At 25.0% G+C, this 18,784-nt stretch overlaps 1 protein-coding gene across 3 annotated transcripts in view; it reads left to right on the top strand.

Annotated features, from left to right (window-relative positions):
- The window catches only part of LOC129612486 (kinesin-like protein KIF21A), a 166,193-nt gene that overhangs the window by 55,610 nt on the left and 91,799 nt on the right, over positions 1 to 18,784 (top strand). For all 3 annotated transcript variants that reach the window (XM_055526103.1, XM_055526102.1, XM_055526104.1), the window contains exon 3: positions 10,750 to 11,928. In XM_055526103.1, coding sequence (XP_055382078.1) covers positions 11,873 to 11,928 — 56 coding nt within the window. In that variant the 5' untranslated portion in view covers positions 10,750 to 11,872. The remainder of the gene's footprint in view (positions 1 to 10,749; positions 11,929 to 18,784) is intronic.

Below are 18,784 nucleotides of genomic sequence, written 5' to 3'. Positions count from 1 at the left end.
TGACTTGACACATTATATTGTAATACCACTTAATTAGTTTGTTATGAAATTTTTAAAATTTAGAAGCTTTATTCAGAAAAAATAAGGAAAATGAGTGAGTGCACGCAAAATTTAATAATTTTATTTTCTAGGCAGCAAAGTTAATGCGAAATTTTAAGATTTTTGGTAATTATAGTTATTAGAGAACAAAATAAAAAAACTTAATAGAAAAATGAGAAGTTTAATGAACGGAATGAGAATTTAAATTTGAAAAGACACAAAAGAGTAACTGACGGAGTGACATATGTATAGCATGGGAAAATAAAGAAAATGAAAACATAAGAAGGCAAGTGATTTAATTCTACTTTTAATAAATTTTATATGCGATTAAATTATTGCATTAATGGAGAATTTAAATTCATTAGTGTTGTCATGTCCTTTGATTTTGTCAATAAAATTGAATTTATCTGCTTAAGAAAACTATTTAAAGTTGACTATTTTAAATTACGTAATATATGTATATACAGGGTGATATGCAACAACATATACCATTGGTTAAAGGATCAAAAATGGGTAATACTTTTGTTCCGCGTTGGGTGCCAAATATTTTTGAATTTTTCACTTGTTTATTTCAATTTTTCTAGCCAGATAATTCCTAAGAATTTTTTTTGAAACCTTGAATTTTTTTTAAAAGAACTTTGCCTAGATTATTAAGGTTTAATTCAACTCCTCAAACATTAAAAAAGTTTTTATGTTACAGAAGATGTAGCACAAAAACCATTTCTGTGTCAAAATTTTGAAGTTCCTTAAAGGCAAGGATTTTAAGCGTTGTAATTATCAACTGTCATTAATTTTTAATAACAATAGTCTCTTGAAAAAACAGTTGACATTTTGAATTGCCGTTATTTCGATAAAAAATCTGAATTTTAATGTTTTTATTGAATTGTAACAAATAATAATAAAATTGAAACGAAATTTTATACAAACTTTTTAATTGAAACACAAAAATTGATTTTAAAAAATTTTAAATTTTTGAAAAGAAAAACTAGAATTTTGTATTACAAAAAACAAAAAAAAATCTAGTAAACAAAAATTTTTTTTCGAAACTTTTCTTGGTAAAGAAAATTAATAGGTTTTTAATTTTTGCCAGTTTTTATAAGAAATGGTACCTATATGGTTCAAAAATTTTAAATGCATTTTTCTCACATTGGGTGCAATTTAAAAATTTGAAAAAAATATTTTCGAAATCTAGGCACCATTTGGCATATGAAGCTATTAACATTATGCAGCCCGAGCGAATTTTTAAAGGCATGCCATACAAATTTTGACATTTATTTTAATAAGAAATTTTTTTTTTTTTTATAGAAAAATTAAATTTTTTTTAACAAAATGGAGTATGTAAATGATATGGTATTAAAATTATGAAGCTAATAAATAATTAATAAATAATCTAATGGAAGAATAAATTTCAAACATATTTCTACAGAAGCTAAATTGGCATACGGTTGATGCAACTAAATAGGTGTTCCAGCAAAGCAATTAATTTAAAATATGAGATTGAATAGAAATAGATTTGAAAGAAGAAAAACATAAATTTTTGACGAACTATAGGTGAATTTCATAGCAGAATTTGGTGTTCGGTTTGAGAAAAACGAACCCTTGAAAAATGTTAAAAAATTCTAACGAAATTATCTAGTTAGAAAAAACTAAAAAAATAAAACAAAGGAAAACTTCGATTTTCCCTAAAGTTCAAATGCTTGGTATTCCGAAGGTACATAAAGTAAGAATTAAGCAGCATGTCTATTTTAAGCCCTTTATTAGGCCTTTCAGAACCTGTTGTTTTGAAGATCCTATATTTCTCAGAACCGAAGTTATAATCAAAAAAACTTGGATAAGTAAAAATTTCGTAAAAATTCGTTAAAATCCCTGGAACTAGGAAACACTTGAGATTTGATACCCAGTCCGGAACACAAGTTTTACCAATTTTCGATCCTCTAATCAGTGCTATATATTGTTGTATATCTTTCTGAATTACCCTGTATTTGAAATCCATTGTTCCTTAAATGAAAATTTCTATTTCTATTGTTTTTCATTTTTTTAAAAAAGTTCAATCAATAACAAAAAGTATATTATTTCACTTCCTTAAAATTAATGCAAATAATGGTTGTTATGCAACTGTATATAATGGTTCTAGTCCTTTTTATATATTTTACTCAGATCCCAGTATGTTTAATGTGTACATTACATAAATAAGAATTCAGGACCTGGAAGAAGTGTAGTAGAACTTAAGATTATAATCAATTTCATTTTTTCATTCAATCATTCAAGCATTAAGTTTCAATATTCTTCATGGATATTTTATTTGCATATTTCAATATTAGAAATTAGAATACAGAGCTATGTTCATTCATATAAGAAAGATATATTGTATGCATGCAATTTGAAACTAAATACATTATTAAAATTTCCATTTGATTTTTGATAAGACACATCATTTATGAATGGAGACAATGTTCTAGTGTCGAAAAGTTTTTGTACATTAAACTTTAAAATAAAAGAATATGATTTTGATCACTAAATTTTAGTTTATCAGTCTTTAGTCCTTGAAAACGAAATTTAATATGCAGAATTATGTGATTGATCGTCAAACAACTTAAGTTAAAGTGGTGGCTTCTTACTATTGTTATCTTAATGTTGCTGTTTACTCGTATGATTTAATAAATTCGTATTAACCTTTGTTTTCTATAGAATTATAGTCTGCATATAGGAAAAGTGTTGAAGACAATTAGGATTTTTATTTATTTATTAAAAGGTTGAAAATTTCTTAATGTTTTCAGTTCTCAAAATGTTGCAAAAAATTGTGGGATTTGGTTCTTCTTCTTAAAAACCAAAGCATTTATCATTAACAAGTTCATTCCAAATTGGGAAATTGCTTTTGATACTCGTATTTAATAATATAAAATGTTTTTCGGACCTTATTACTGGACATACCTAAGAAAAAATTTACAAGGATGCTTCAACATTTTTTTGAGTTCTGTACTTAATTTGTTTGAACACCTTAGTTTTACTTTATATTTTGACATGTTGACAAAAAATTCTAATTCATTTTACGACATTTGAGGTTCACGCCATTTTGTAAATCTAATTTATGATTTTTTTGAATAAATACTTGTATATTAAATCATAAGTATTAAGTAATTTTTATTTTACAAAAACTTTGGGTGTAATTTGATATTTTTTCCACTGAAAATCTTTCAAAAATAACGAAATAAGATTTGTTTACACCAAATATAGAAGATTTCTACTTAAGGAAAACATTTCAGAAAAAAAAATCTCATCATAAGTAAAAATAAATTTTTTTTTTTTTAAGAATCAAAAAAAATTGATTTTTCTTTTTAGCATTGACGGTCACCCATTTGAGCTAAACGAAAGTAAAAACGCTGAAAAATGTTTTCACACAATCTGTTCAAAATTCAAAACCAAAAAAAGAAAAATTAAAGAAAGATTGAGAAGTAACAAATATAAATTCCAATTGAATCACAGTTGTTTCTAATAAATCTTCGTTTTACTTCATCAAATAATCACTGAAAACCCGAAAAAGTAATGAGAAATTTTCGAATATCAATATCCAATTTAAGATCAAAACATATAAGAAAACCTCTTATATATAGAGTTGCAATAAATAGTAAAAAGAACAAAAAAAAAAAAAAAAAAAAGAGAAACAATCTTTCTCGCCTTCAGTTTATGTGACATGAGAGTGTAGGTGGATAATAAAAATTATTATCTATCCGCTAAATATGGGTACAAGCTAGTATAACATAAATCTTAACTAAAATAAATCGAATTTTATTTTGTTTCTCTATTCTATTTATTGTTATATTCTTCTTGTATCCAAGAGTTGGAAAAATTCTTAAATAATATTCCAGAGCAGTGGGACCAGAAAAGAATTTTTTTTCTTTTTTAGAAAAGTAAACGTATTACGTATATGAATATGAAAAGGAAATGTACAGGAATTCAGAATAATTCAGTCTTACTTTAGGATATTTTGCTGTATGATCGATTTTCTATTCGTTGAAGTGATAGGTAAATTGAATCTGTTCAGCGATTTAGAATGAAATCTAATTGATGTTGAAAGAGAAAGGTAGAGAATTGTAATTTGCAAAGCCAAATAGATAATGTGTTTCTCAGTGTGTTGAAAATATCAGTATTTCCAGTTTCAGAATTAAAACTGAGTTACTAATTTATTTTATACTTGAAATATTATAGTCGAAAACCTATCAATCAAAGCGTAACAAAACTTATCAAGTGTTTATACATATGTACTATATGTATGTATATGTGCGTGTGGAATAATTATAGCACATGGCCTATATTGAAATTAAATTGAGAAATATTTTAACAAGTTTTAGTTAACATTGAAGAAATTTATCTGCTTTTCTAATCCAGCTGCAATGTTCTTTGATCTAGATCAAAATTTATAAAAAATCGTTTGATTTTATGGGCGAAAACTTAGAATAATGAGTGAAATGAGTAGAAGGATGTGAATAACGACAGTAAAAAAATGCAAGTTTTTTTTTTTAATTAGTTCAAAATTAATTCTAATCTGAATTTGGTGATCTGTTCAAAATCTTAAGTTCCTGTACTTTTATTTTTTTAAGTAATCATATTGTGAGCACCTGCGACATTTTTAACTGTTTTATTATGAAAAATTCATTTTAAACATTCAAAATGGAGACGGACATTTAATATTCCAAACAAGAGTAAATTTAAATATTATCCCATATATTATAAAAGATTGAACATAAAATCTTTTAAGATTTTTGAATGTATTCAAGTGGATCTTTTGTTTTCTTTCTTTATAAATTGTATATAAAAGAAGTTTATGACACTGTGGTCCTCTTGGATTAGTTTCAATATCTTACAATAGAATAAAAATAAAAACAACCAAAACAATAGTGTAAAATAGAAGTCCTAAAATTATTATTATAGCTTCTTTCTATATGTAAAGGTATCCAATACATGTTGTTATTTCTAATCGGATTACATGACATTATAAAAAATAAGTGCTATACACGGTCTGTGTGCGAAGAAGAGAATATTTTTTACAAGATGTTAAAAACTACTTGTTATCTTTTCATTTTTCCATTTCAATCGAATGATTTAAGATACGTGACATTGTTAGAGAGGAGATGGCGTTTATTATTATTGTCTACATTGTTTTTTTTATAGCATTCTGTCTGTCTGTCTCTGCATATTGATTGTTAATTTTAATTGATTTGAGCGATAGTAAAAAATATTTTTGTATGTATTTTTTAAAGATATTTTAATCTTTTATACAAAATTTAAATTTAATTATACATGAGAAAAGTATATGTAACAATTTTTTATTAATGGTTTTTTAATTCTCTAACAGCTATAAAGCATTTTTTATCTTTTTTTTCTTCATTTGGTTTTATCATTTGTGACATTTGGGTATTTCTGATAATTATTATAATTTTTATATTGTGATTATTATAAGGTTGATATGTGAGATCATTATAATAATACTTAAAAATCTTTTCTTAATGGCAAAAGGAAGCTATAAATTTGGATATTTCTTGTTTCATTTAATAAAAGAATTTGTATTATTTATGTTTATGGTTAAATAATCAGTGTAGAACTACAATTTTTAGGAATCTTTAAGAAAACAAAAAAGGGACATAAAACCTGTACTTGTGTGTTTTTAAAGAAATGTGTATTACAAGTGTTTAAGTAAGATTATAAAAGTGAGTAAGAGTTTCTTAGCTCCAATGTGTTGAATTTTAAATGTTTAAATGTAGTTAAAAATATAAGAGTTTTAAGACAATTCATAGAGTACTTTTCTTAGGTTCTCAGTACTCAGTGATAATATTATGGGTTTGTTCTCAATTTGTCTACTTCAAACTTTATATGAGTTTTTTTTTAAATCGTTGATTTGGTTTGATATTTTATAATTTTAATATTAAAATAAAAAGAAAGGCAAAAAATTAAAATTAAAATTATGCAATAGATTTTTTTCCCGCAATCTTTTTATCAACGACATACAACTTAATTTTTTAAAGTTATAAAAATTGGTACTTTTATTACTTATGGAAATCTTTGCTGAAATTTAAATTTTTAACAAGATTTATGATGGCACCCTCAGAGTAATAAAATGATAACATGTAAACGTACAGTTTTTGAGTTTGGTCCTTATATTGAGGGGTTTTTCAAAAATTTAGTTTTTAAAATTGAAGGTGCAAAACGCTGAGCAATATTTATTTGATTCATGAGTGAATTTTCGAATAGCTGCTGACATTCTGTAAAATTTCAGAAAATTTAGAATTAATTTTATTTACTTAAACAATATAGGCCCCTATGTAAATATCAAAGATTGTTTTCATATTCAATATCGAGAATTAAATTTATCAACTTAATTTTGTGTTTTCATCTTAAATTTTTTATGAACGACGAACGGTACATAAAAATCAAATGTGTGTATTTTCAAAATGCTTAAAAGTTTCTTGTTAAAACCGAAATTCACTATTACTTTAAGGGTGCGAAATGAATGCCAGATAAAATGTGTTACAAAATTGTATTCTTTGATAACTCACGTTTTTCTCATTTGAATTTTTATGAATTACTTAATTTCGAATATTTCAAAATTCAATAGAAAAAAAAAACTAATTTTACTTTTTTTTCTCTCTTAGCTTAATTTAGATTTTCGTTTTCATTTTCACAAAAATTTCCTCATCATTACTACAACAATAGCTTTGGCTGCAATGCCATTCTAATTATTTTAGACTTGTAATCACTTTTTTTTTGTATACTTTCGATTGAAAATTAAAAAAACGAAATAATTTTTTTTTTTTTGGGTAGATACTCTCGATTTCAGTTTTTATGCCGAAATTGTATACAAAAAAAATACCTTTCAATTATTTTACAAGTTACACTGTGAAATTTTTTTTGTTAGTCTTATTTTTCATTTTGTGTATGGCCTAAACACCATACCACAACAATTCTTCGACGTCAATTTGAGTTGTACGTGAAAAAAAGTTATAAAGAAAACAAAAATTTTGATTAGTTTTTTTTTGTTTGTTCTTTAGTTTCCATCAGGTTTTACCGAAATAGAAATAGATAAAAAAAAATCAAATAAAATTTGCTTTAAAATGACGACAAACAAAAAGACTACAAGTTTTTTTTTCCTCAATTTTTGAATCTATCCATCGTCATATTTCCTTTCAAAAGCAAGATAACTAAAAAAAATCAACGTTCGCACAGTTTAATGGAATAATAACGAGTGTAACAAAAAAGCAAAGAAAAAACAAAAATGAAAGAACAGAATAATTACAACACAACAGGAAAATGTTAGCGAAATGTATAATGTTCCGCCATCACAAACTATCTAAGTGTCTCCCCTTATTATATTCAATAAAGTATTGTGTGTACTTTACCTTGCTATACAATCCGTTCATACATCTATTATACGTAGTTCATATGTAAATACATATATAGGTATATACATAAGTCCAAGGTATCATATTCTATTTGTAATCAAATTGAAACGGAATATTAGAAGGTCACTAAAAATATACAACTAATCAGACTGCTAAAATCTTATGCACGAATTTCGTAGAAAAGAGTAAAATGAAATTTTTTATTTTTTTTTTTCAATTAATATGAAAAAATTGGGATTGCATAGTAAAAATTTTTTTGTTTGCTAAGTGAATTAATAATTAAGTATGGTAAATTGCGTCTATGAATAAGTTGAAGAGGGTTCCTTCAATAAATATTATTCATTGTAAGAAATGTTTCCACAAGAAGAGATTAAAACACTTTATAAAAGAATATTCAATTTGGATTTAAATGTTGTTTTCGGGAAAAGGTCTAAATGCTTAAGCGTTGCCTTTATAAATGTAACAAGTTATTAAATTATTTTCGACTTAATTGATTGTTCATAACATAATAATGTGACATGATATTATTGTAAATCATTAGTTGAAGCTATTCAGTGAATAATATTTTGTAGTAAGAACTTTGACTTACTGTATCAAAAATTGCAAATTTTATTTTTCCTGTACATAGAAAATAAAGTTTTTCTGCTATTATTTTGCCTGCCATTAAAATTTCAAATGACTTTTTTACATTTTTTTTTTCTACATCGTCATAGTTTATTTGTAGTATTTAGAACTTGGGCTAATCAACACTTGATTATGATTATTTTAAATTAGAAGAATTTTTTTAAGGCATTGATAAATTTTAATCGTATTAGATACCTTATAGTGTCAAGAAATGAGGCTGTAAAAGTAAATTTGGGAGTTTATGCTTGAGAATAATTGTCTCCAAGATTACAAAGGCTAATTTCTCCAACGTTAACTTCGTACTATAAAACGAATAAAAAACTAACATAATGCATTTTTAACTTAATTCTAGCAAAAAACTTTATTATGGATGTTGGAAAGCCAACGACGTATAATGATTGCTATTTTAAACAATCAGAAAAGGATTCAGGAATTAATTGTAGAATTTTGTGAATTATAAACAATTTATTTTAAAATTTAACATAGTAACAATATACTTAATATGATTTTGATTCTAAATAAATTATAAAAATTTTTTTGAAATTAATTCAAAAATTTTATATTAAGACGCGCACTTTATGATGTCATAGATTTAAATATTTTAGATATCACTTTAAATACACGATTGTGTAGGTGTTTGTTACTATCTACAAACTATAATTGAATTGTTTTCGATCGTGAAATACCTTTATTTGTGCACTTCTAGGTTATAATTTTAAATTAAGGTTAAAATTAATTTAATTATAATGTTTTAATTTAAATTTGAATTAAATAAAAATCTGAAACGATAGTCTTTTTGAATTCAATCATAATTGGAGATCAGAAATTTTATATACTTACCCAATATTGATCAAAATTTGTTAATCGAAAAACTGCAAGTATGTAATTACAAAATCAAATGCAGTTCTATTGTACTAAATTGCTAAACAAATCACGTTATTCTTAAGAAAAATATTAAACAGGAAAAGTACACTATGAATTTTTTTAAATATTGTGTCTATATCGTTCATAACACATAATTACATACAGTGTTATTATTATAGTCTCGTCTCTATTCGACGTGTACATAAAATATTATAAAAACAAAATTCTGGTAAATTTCTTTTCATTCTTCCCATATGTACTTGATGAAACTGAGTGAAAAAAAGATGACAGTGACGACAAAAGCGACGCGACTATGGCAATAAATGAAGAAAACAACATTAATGATGATATGACGTTGACGAATATTTTCTTTTAATATTTAAACGTTTTTATTATTTAGGAAATATGTGTTTAAAATAAAATTTTTATTAGAATATTTTATATTATTATATCTTCCTCCATATATGTGCAAGCGTCTAACAAGAACCGAATGCATGGAGTAAGGAAAAAATCTTACAAGAATTAATTGTGCTGCATTAATTTTATAAAATATAACACTAAATCTATAGGGAGAATATAATATTTTCTTTTAGAAATATACTGATTCGTTAATTAATTCGTTAAGGTGCTGTAAGAGGAAAAGGTGATGATTACTGGCTAATAATATATTAAGAATATTGTTATTCTTAATTCATAGAATTGTAAAGGTTAATAAACACTAAAAATAAGAAGAATAGGTGCGATTACTTTTTATTTATAGCAAACATACTATAATATTTCTACTTCAAACAAAAATTTAAATTTAAATTGGGTAAAAACGTGATTTTTGTTGAAAAAACAAAATTTTAGAACACCGTAAAATAAAATATTTTGTATAATCTTACAAAATTTCATCGAATTCTTTTTTAAGTTTATAGTATTGAAAATTTTTAAAAATATGCGATGATATTAATTAATATTGGATTATATGAAAAGTTTTGACCTTTAATTTTAGGAAATTCAAATAATATTCCCATTAAATCTCATTCATAACAAAATGATAGTTAAAAATCAATTAAATTTAGCTTCAAATTGTTGAATTACGCTGTAATTAGTGTAATAACACATTAAAGGTATTAAGAGCAGATACTCTCTGAAGAGCAGTATAATGCAAAATTTAAGATGCAACACACGAGCTTAAGGGAATATCTAAATTATGCAATATAGGATTTAGGTCGAGTATATTTTAGTTTAGAAGAATATATCGGTGTATATTTTTTAAATACAAACCAACAATACTCTAATACTAGAACTAGACTACCTTGGATTGATACCTAAAGATTATACGGTCGATTATATCTAAGGGTTGATACCTAAAGCCGAAAAGATCACTATGAACCTTCTGCGTTAATTTACAGCTTTGATCAATAATTGCAGGAAGTTACACCATGTTTTTTTTGAGAAAAGAAATCCTTCCCATATGAAGGATTTCTTTTCTCAAAAAAACATAGTGTCGAGTTTATTAAGCGCACAGATGTTTATTTTAATTGCGATGATTGCTACCGAACTCATAAGAAGATATCCTATGTCAGTGCTTGAGTCTTATTGAACTGGCGTTTATTCAATCTATTGAAATCCTCAATCCATAATCTGTAACACTCTTTTCTACATCGTCATTCGTCACACAAATTATTTTTACTTAAAACATTTTACAACAATTAGTTTGCTATTTTTGTCTTCTCAACTATAAAATTTATCAACTTTTTTTCTATTTATAAGAATTATGAAAAATTAATATTTTATTGATATTTTGTAATTTCTCTAATATTTCTTTTTTTTTTCATTTCAGGTGGTGCAAAATAGAGAAAAATCAAGATTTAACAAATAAACAAAACAAACTAAATTTTGAGTACGTGTGCATCATTCATCATGTAAAATGAATTCAAATCTCCAGAGAATAACTCAGAAAAAGAGAGGAAACAAATTTTTGTTTTTTAATTTAGAAATCCAAAAATAAAATTTTGTCAGAAAAAAACACAATTTTTTTCTTTCAAAAATATTTTTTTGAACGTTTCTATTTCATTTGAAAAACTAACTAACAAAAAAAAATATAAGATTTTCCGCCAAAGGGAAAAATTGTCATTAAGTTGTGTAGTTACGGTCTAAAAATCTTCAAAAAATACACGTACAAGTGCGCATCAAAGGAACTAGAAAAAAAAATTAAAAATTTTTCTACAAAACAAAAAGAACAAAAGAAAATTTTGAAGGCAACAAATAAAAAGAGAAAAACAAAAAATTTTACAGAAAAGAAAATAGAAAATAAAAAGAAAAACGTTTTCCATCAATTTTCACTTACATCCCCGTACTAAGAGGAACAAACGCAGAAAAACGATAAGTTAACAAAGAATTCTAATGTAATTTTTTTGCTTTGCTGCCGTTTTTAAAGTTCTTCTAAAACCATTGTGCTGGTGAATGTTTGATAGTGGTTTTAGAATTCGACGTGAAATTAGTATGCGAATTCTTTCAAAACTTTCAGCTATTCTATGTATTGATACTTGTTACACAAAATAAACGTAACAAATTTCTCGCATTTTAAAAATTTAATTTTTGTATTTGAGATAAAGAAAAGTATTCGAAAATTCAAAAGAAAAACTTTTCTGTTGTTCAGACATTGAATTTAATAAAAAATCACACACAAAAGTTGAACAAAAGTCAATTATTTTAGAGATTTTTAAGCATTTTTTTATAATTGTCAAAAAATTTTATTTCATGTATAATAATTAAATTATATATGACAGCTTCAAAGAAATATTGGAAATTTACAATAATTGTTCTATGAAAATAGAAATTTATGATATTAATGGAAGAAGAAAATTATAAAAATCAAGTTTTAAATAAATGCGGTTTAAATAAGGATTAATTTAATTTTAAAGTATCCTTGCAAAGAAAAACGAAAATTAGAAGATTCTAAGATGTCTTCCGATGGCGGAAATGAAGAAAAGGATACATGCGTTCGAGTGGCCGTTCGGTAAGTTTGACAATTTTATTATATAACTTTTTTCTTTAGTAAATTATTAAGAATTTTGTTTTAAATATGGTCATTAATAATATTTTACTCACATTGTCGAGCTATAAATTGAAGCGTTCGAATATGAATTACACTATAAGAAGTTGTTCATGTAACATGAAAACTTATTGATGTATCATCGGGACCTCATCCTGTATTTCTTATTTATTGTTTACTGGACTAGAAGAAAGTCAGTGAAGATGTGGTATTCAGTACCTCGCTAATAAACCCTAAATTTATTCACTGTTTTGCAAATGAAGGAGTTCAGTTAAGTTATTAAGGTTTTGTACCATATATTGGAAAATGAGAATTCCTTATAAAACAATCAAAAATAAATAAGATCGTTTTAGAGCCTCTAATATTAATAAAATCCGTATACAGTTAATTAAATGTGGGAAACTAACCATTACTCATTCGCAGACACATTCGTAAATTATTACAGTTGATCATTTCATTTTGTGATCTCTTATTAAAATTATAATTTATGTTTTTATTAACTATTTTGCTCTCATGTTATAAAATATGTTCCTGTCATCGCAATAATGAGATCATAATTTATATTGTTTCATCATAAATAAAAATTTAATGGTCTAATGGTATCTAAGAGTATCCAATTAAATTTAATGAAATGAAAATTTTTTTCATTTTCAAAAATTTATTACGATCATGTGGTTATTGTATAGTCACATGATTTAAAATTTTAATTTTAATATTTATGAACGAATTATTTAAATTTTAATTTTATTCAAAAAATTTTGTAACACCAAAATAAGTCGGTCATTTGCTTCTTTAAATATTTGTTAATGCATGCTAGCATGCAAGTGTAAATCATTTCTAATTGTTAGAAGAATCAACATTTGTTCGTCTTATAAATTTTTTGGGTTATTCAAATAAATAACGCATATTGTTGTATGATTTTTGTTATACAATTTACAAATTTAGGTGTAACCATTCAAACTTAGTTTTAATTTTACTTGTGTGGAAAATTTTATGATAACCTTTGGAAAATATATATATACTTATTTTGTGTGTATTGAATTTATTATATAAACCACAGTCTAGCGGTGAAAATAATGAAATGCGTTAAGTTTACACCTTATGTTCATATTTTTAATTTTTTATTTATTTTTAACTTAATGAACTTTTTATGTTTATCAAATCAGTTAGTCATTCGTAAAAAAAAGGGTAAACAATTTCATAATTTTTGTTTTTAAGAGTTGCATAGAAAATGAATAAATTGTGAATGAATATTATTTTTATTGCGCACATTATGTAATACAATTTTGATCTATAATGCATTAATAACACGGTAGTAATTGAAGTTAAATGAAACGTAATTAAATTTAAATGAAAATTTTAGCGTTTGCATTGTTATATATTATATAAATTGGATAGTATTATGATAAAGTTTTTCTTATCTGAAATCTATACACTATGAAAAATTCATAAGCCTTTAAAAATAAAGAATAAAATTGAGTTATAACAATTTTACCGAAGAAAAGATCATATATGAAGCGCTCAGCGCATTAGTGGCCTGTCCAACATTTTTGTAAAAATAAGTGAACATAATAACTTATATAATAGAGCCAAAATAGTAGCCAAAAGAATTATTCTATATTTTCAAAATACTTTGTTTACTCCTCTTTTTACTCCAATTTACCATAGCTTTGCTTTTGCTTTTAAAAAATTTTCTTAAAATTTAAATATTTAACATTATGCAATGTACTCGAAATGTCATTTTTGCAAGTAGGCCACTAATGCGTTGAGCGTCTCATATGTGTTTTGCTTTCTATTTATGAACTAATAAATTTTTTGAATAAAATTCACTCAAACTCCTTTAAGTGCCTTCAACAGAATAATATCGACCGTGTTTAAATTATATTTCAAATTAATACTATCATCTAGGAATTTAAATGCTACATCGACTTGTAATCTTTATTTAATTTATTTCTATATATATTTTAAATCGCGGCATTTCGTTTTAGATACATGTATTTTTACATCAATCATTAACTATTTTCTATAATAATTACATAATTGAAAACTTGGAAAAATTTTTATTATTTCAATTTACATCTTTACGAATCATCCACGTATCTCGCTCATAACTTGTTTTAATAAAAACAGATACCCTCAAATATGGCAGATCAAATCGAATTTTGATCATTAAACATTGTAACTTTATTATTGTTACATGAATAGTAGCAATATTATACTTAGTTATTTTTCGTTTTACACTAACAAAATTATGAATGTACTAATCAATGCCGCAACATGTACAAATATTTGAACATTACACTTGAAAGAAAGTTTAGTAAACAAGTAAATATATAAAGTATATAAAAAAAAATGGAAGAAAATAGACATACTAGAGCGCAATATTTAAAATAAAATTGTAGTTCTCATTATGTACTTACAAATTTTGAGTAGTTAAATATTTTACATTAATTTTTGTAATATAAAATTTAAATAAATTTTTAAATTATTAAGTAAACACTAAAAAATAATATAAGTATGTACAGGCATGTATATACATATATGTATTTATGATGTTGCTTTTGCTGCTGCGCATTAAACATGACGTAATTAGTCGCACCTTTGTGATTTCTATATGGTGTTTTTTTTAATCAAACAAACAAATAAAAAAATATATACCTAGATTTATTTTATAATTAATTTAAAAACATTATTTTTTATAATCTTAATTTTCTTCTTATAATACAAGTATTTAAATTGTAATGTTTAAAGTTAATAATAGGAAACAAATGAAAATTAAGTCATTTGGAACGGATGTATTTTTTTCTCTTTTCAAATTTAAAGTACACGTAGTAAACACTTGGTCTCATACAATGAGTATTAAATAACTTTGTCGTTAAATTAGTACACAAGAATAAAAATTACAAAGATTTATTTTAAGATCTCAATGAGGGAATCACCATTTTAGGTTTACTTTTACGTTCTAATTCATCTTTTATACGTATAATGTTTTATTTTAAAAAAGTGGGCTATAATAATTGTTATTTCATAATTTCCGTAAATTTTAGAATTATGATTATATTAAAAGTTCAATGTTATTTGATTAGAAAGCATAAAAAATCATAAAAAAGATCTTGTGGTAGAATCTTAAATTTTTTTTTTAAATTAATCAGGTTTTGCCTTCAAGGTAAATATATTCGTTCAACAATAGTTGAAGTATACATATAACATGTTTTAGTCTGGAGCATATAAAAAATGTATTTTTTGAATATACATATGTCAAGAATAAAACATAACGATTTTCGTTTGCTTACATCGCATATTTGCGAGAACATAAGACAAAATTTGATTTTATTACTATTATACGTATAACTATTATAAAGCATAATTCTGTAACAAAATAATATAGAAAATTTGTTAATTTACTTCTATAACAGTTCTGTACCAAAGTTTTTTAGCCTTCGACGATTTTTGAGTTGTGTCGTTATTTTCCCCAATGTGCGATGTGTAAGTAAGTACAGTTACAATAGAAGCACAAATGTTTTCTTCTAAGCGAGTTTTCTACTAATGTACAGAATTACTAAAATTTTAAAGAGGTATACAAATGACATTTCAAATTTATAACTTGAGTTTATAATTTTACTTAAGCTTTTAGAAGTGTAATATATGGCAACTGCAATGTTAAAATTGAGTTTTACATGAATTTAAGAAAAGCTTTTCGTTATATTTAAAAATTTTTTTGGTTTTAAAAGCATTAGATATAAAGAAGAATAGGAGAATTGGAAAAGGGGGAATTGGTTCGACAGTATATATGGCAACTTTTGTTTTTTTTTTGCACATAATATTGTACTAATAAAATTTTTGAATTCAAAATTGGAGTTGAGAAGAAATAGTGAACAGAATAAACATTGATGAAATTTTCTCAATTCCTTAATTTTTTCTAAATCAAACATTTTATTGCTCAAATTTGTTGAATGTATGCGATTGGTTGTTTTTATTCGGTACTATTTCTGTATAATACTTGAAGAAGTTATAAGTTTCATCCTTTTTTAAATATGGAAAGTTGAAACGAACAATTCGTCTCGTTTTTTCGGTAAAGCTAAATTAACACAAATATTTTCAATGTTATTTAAACAAAAAATATATGCAATTATTTAATACGATTTTTAATTTAATACGTTAAATAAGCAAAAATTTCGTTAAAACTTTCAGAAATCAGGAGATTTTATTTAAAATTTAAAGTAGGTTTTTATGGCTTATATTACAAAAGTCCTTTACATCTTAATTTTATGTAAGGATTTGAATTTATTCTTCTCTGACTGGAGTGTTTTGGCAAAATGAGAGATCAGCTGGATTCGTACTTTATTCAATTTGTCGTTATCTTTATAACATAAGTTGCAATTACGTGCGATTAATTTCTTTTGTCACCACACTGATGTATGTACATAATATTTGTATGTTTGATTATGAAAAACAAATAAATTGTATTAACTATTAAGTAATACTTTGATTATAATCAATTAAAAAAAAAGAAAACTTTAAGATGACATACTGTTGAAATTTCCATTATTTTATCAGAACGCAGATTTGTACACGGTGAACGACATTTTATAGTCAGTCAGTCAGTTCGCGATCTGCAATAAAATATAATAATTTATTTTTTTTTTGTTTTTTTCTTTGTTATATTTTTATATACGCATATATTATTATATTGTCCAAATTACTAACTTAATTAAGTTATGTCATACGCTTCTGTTTTTGTTCGACCCGAAAAAAAAAATTGTAAAATAAAATTTGCAATACAGATTTTTCTTTTTAGCACTTTTCCAAAAAATTTTTTGAAAAAAGTGCTTATTAGTTTCATTCTGTCCGTCCGTCCGTCCGTCCGTCCGTCCGTCCGTCCGTCCGTGGACACTTTTTTTGTTTACAAAACTTCTACACCCTTTAAGATAGAAAGCTGAAATTTCATACGTACATAGATCTTCACTAGAAACTTATCTCCGTGGAACAAAATTTTTACCTATCTCTCCCCCTCTAGAAGTTATACCCCCCCAAAACCCTAAAAATGGCCTTTTTTAAATATTTGTTGCAATGAAACCATAAGCATTTTTGAAATTTTGCAAACGCAGAAAGGCAGTGGCTTGCTTCCCCTAGCGCGACATACTATAGCTAAACTTTAGAAAAATAAAATGGCCGTTCAAATTTACCGTTATCTAAAGTCCTTTTTTTCCAAATTTTTGATGTCATTTTTCTTCTAGACCCCAGATTGTAGAAGCTTGAAATTTTAGGAGCTTTTAGACATTCACAAATAGTTCATTTCGTTAGAAGAAAATTTTTTTCCATCTCCACCCCCTCTCAAGTTATCACCTCTTGAAATTCGTAAAATTTGAATTTTTGACACCTTATATTTCCGAAACCGCAAGCTTTTCCAAATTTTTATAAACGCAAAAAGCTAACGGTAAATTCCATGAAATTAAAAAATATAATTATTTTTCTTAACTCACACAATTAACCCTTAAAATCGAGCATTATGTTAACCCCTTTTTATATTAATTTTTTCTTTATTTCAAACACTGCATATATGCGTCATCCTAAATATATGCAATTCTAGAAATAGTTTTGTATATGAATGAAAATAATTTTAATAGTTTCATAGGTATACATAGACTGTATTTTAAAAGCAGAATTTTCACTTGTTGAAGGGAAAAGTGCTACAATACAAACCATTGGTTTGACCCAACTTTATTTATTCTTATTATCTTGGTTTTTTGTTGAATAATTTTTTCAATTTCCCAATTAAAAATAATTCTTCACAAGTTTTAAATTATTATTTTGTTGCAGAGAAATATAAAAGTAAAATGTACATGAAAATGTTTGTTGTATTACTCCTCCTGTTGTATGCTGCTTCAATATTGTAGTTGGTTGTGTATGGTTGTACGATTTCAAATCGTTTGTGTTTTTTGTTCTTGCATAAAAAAATTTCGTATGCTGAACTGAATTTCAACAATTTTAAATAACACTTAATGAAAATATTTTTTTTTTATTTTTTTTAATAAAACACCTAATAAATATTCAGTTGGAAACGTTTTTCATTTTTTCTTCTTTTTGCATTTCTTTTTTTTTTTTGTAAATTGAATTTTAATTAAATTAATGTAAATGAAATTCATCACAACAAAATAAATGTACGTACCATCCTATACAGTGGCAACAGCAAACACCGGCAACAACAAGAAAATCATAACAAAAATAGAAAACGGCAAATAAATGTAGCAAAGTAATTCATTGTTGTATCAATAATAAAACTGCATTGCCGAATGCTTTGAATGTTGTTGTTGTCACTCAATATTATGTACATACATATATATGTATGTACCTATATATGTATATGCAATACATACTGACTGTGCAGTTGCTCGTGTACAATATTATGTTAATTTAGCATCAAAATAAACAGTAAAACAACAACGAAATTGAAAAATATAAAAATTAAAAAAAAAACCCTGTACTGAAAATAGCCAAAAAAAGTAATGATTAACTAGCTACATAAAGTCATCATGTTCTCCGAGATTCATCTATTCAATTTATTTAATTTTTTCACTTCATTACTTACTTAATTTTCCCCGCCTGTAAAATATACAATTTGTATTTACATACCGTTATAAGAGAAATGAATAGAGGAAGTCCTGCAATAAGGTAGAAAAAATGTATAAAAATAACAGAACGGAATGTCAACATTGTACGTTATTTTCAAAAGGAGTAGAATTCAGACAAAGAAAAGTATAATAATAAAAACAAAAAAATGCGCTAATTAAAACCGAATTATATTTTATGTTAATTCAAT

The sequence above is a fragment of the Condylostylus longicornis genome, unplaced genomic scaffold (genome assembly GCF_029603195.1).
Source record: "Condylostylus longicornis isolate FDR11 unplaced genomic scaffold, ASM2960319v2 ptg000072l, whole genome shotgun sequence".
NCBI classification, from domain to species: Eukaryota; Metazoa; Arthropoda; class Insecta; order Diptera; family Dolichopodidae; genus Condylostylus; species Condylostylus longicornis.
Note: the sequence above shows the minus strand (reverse complement) of the source record. Positions and strands in the feature narration are given on the sequence as shown.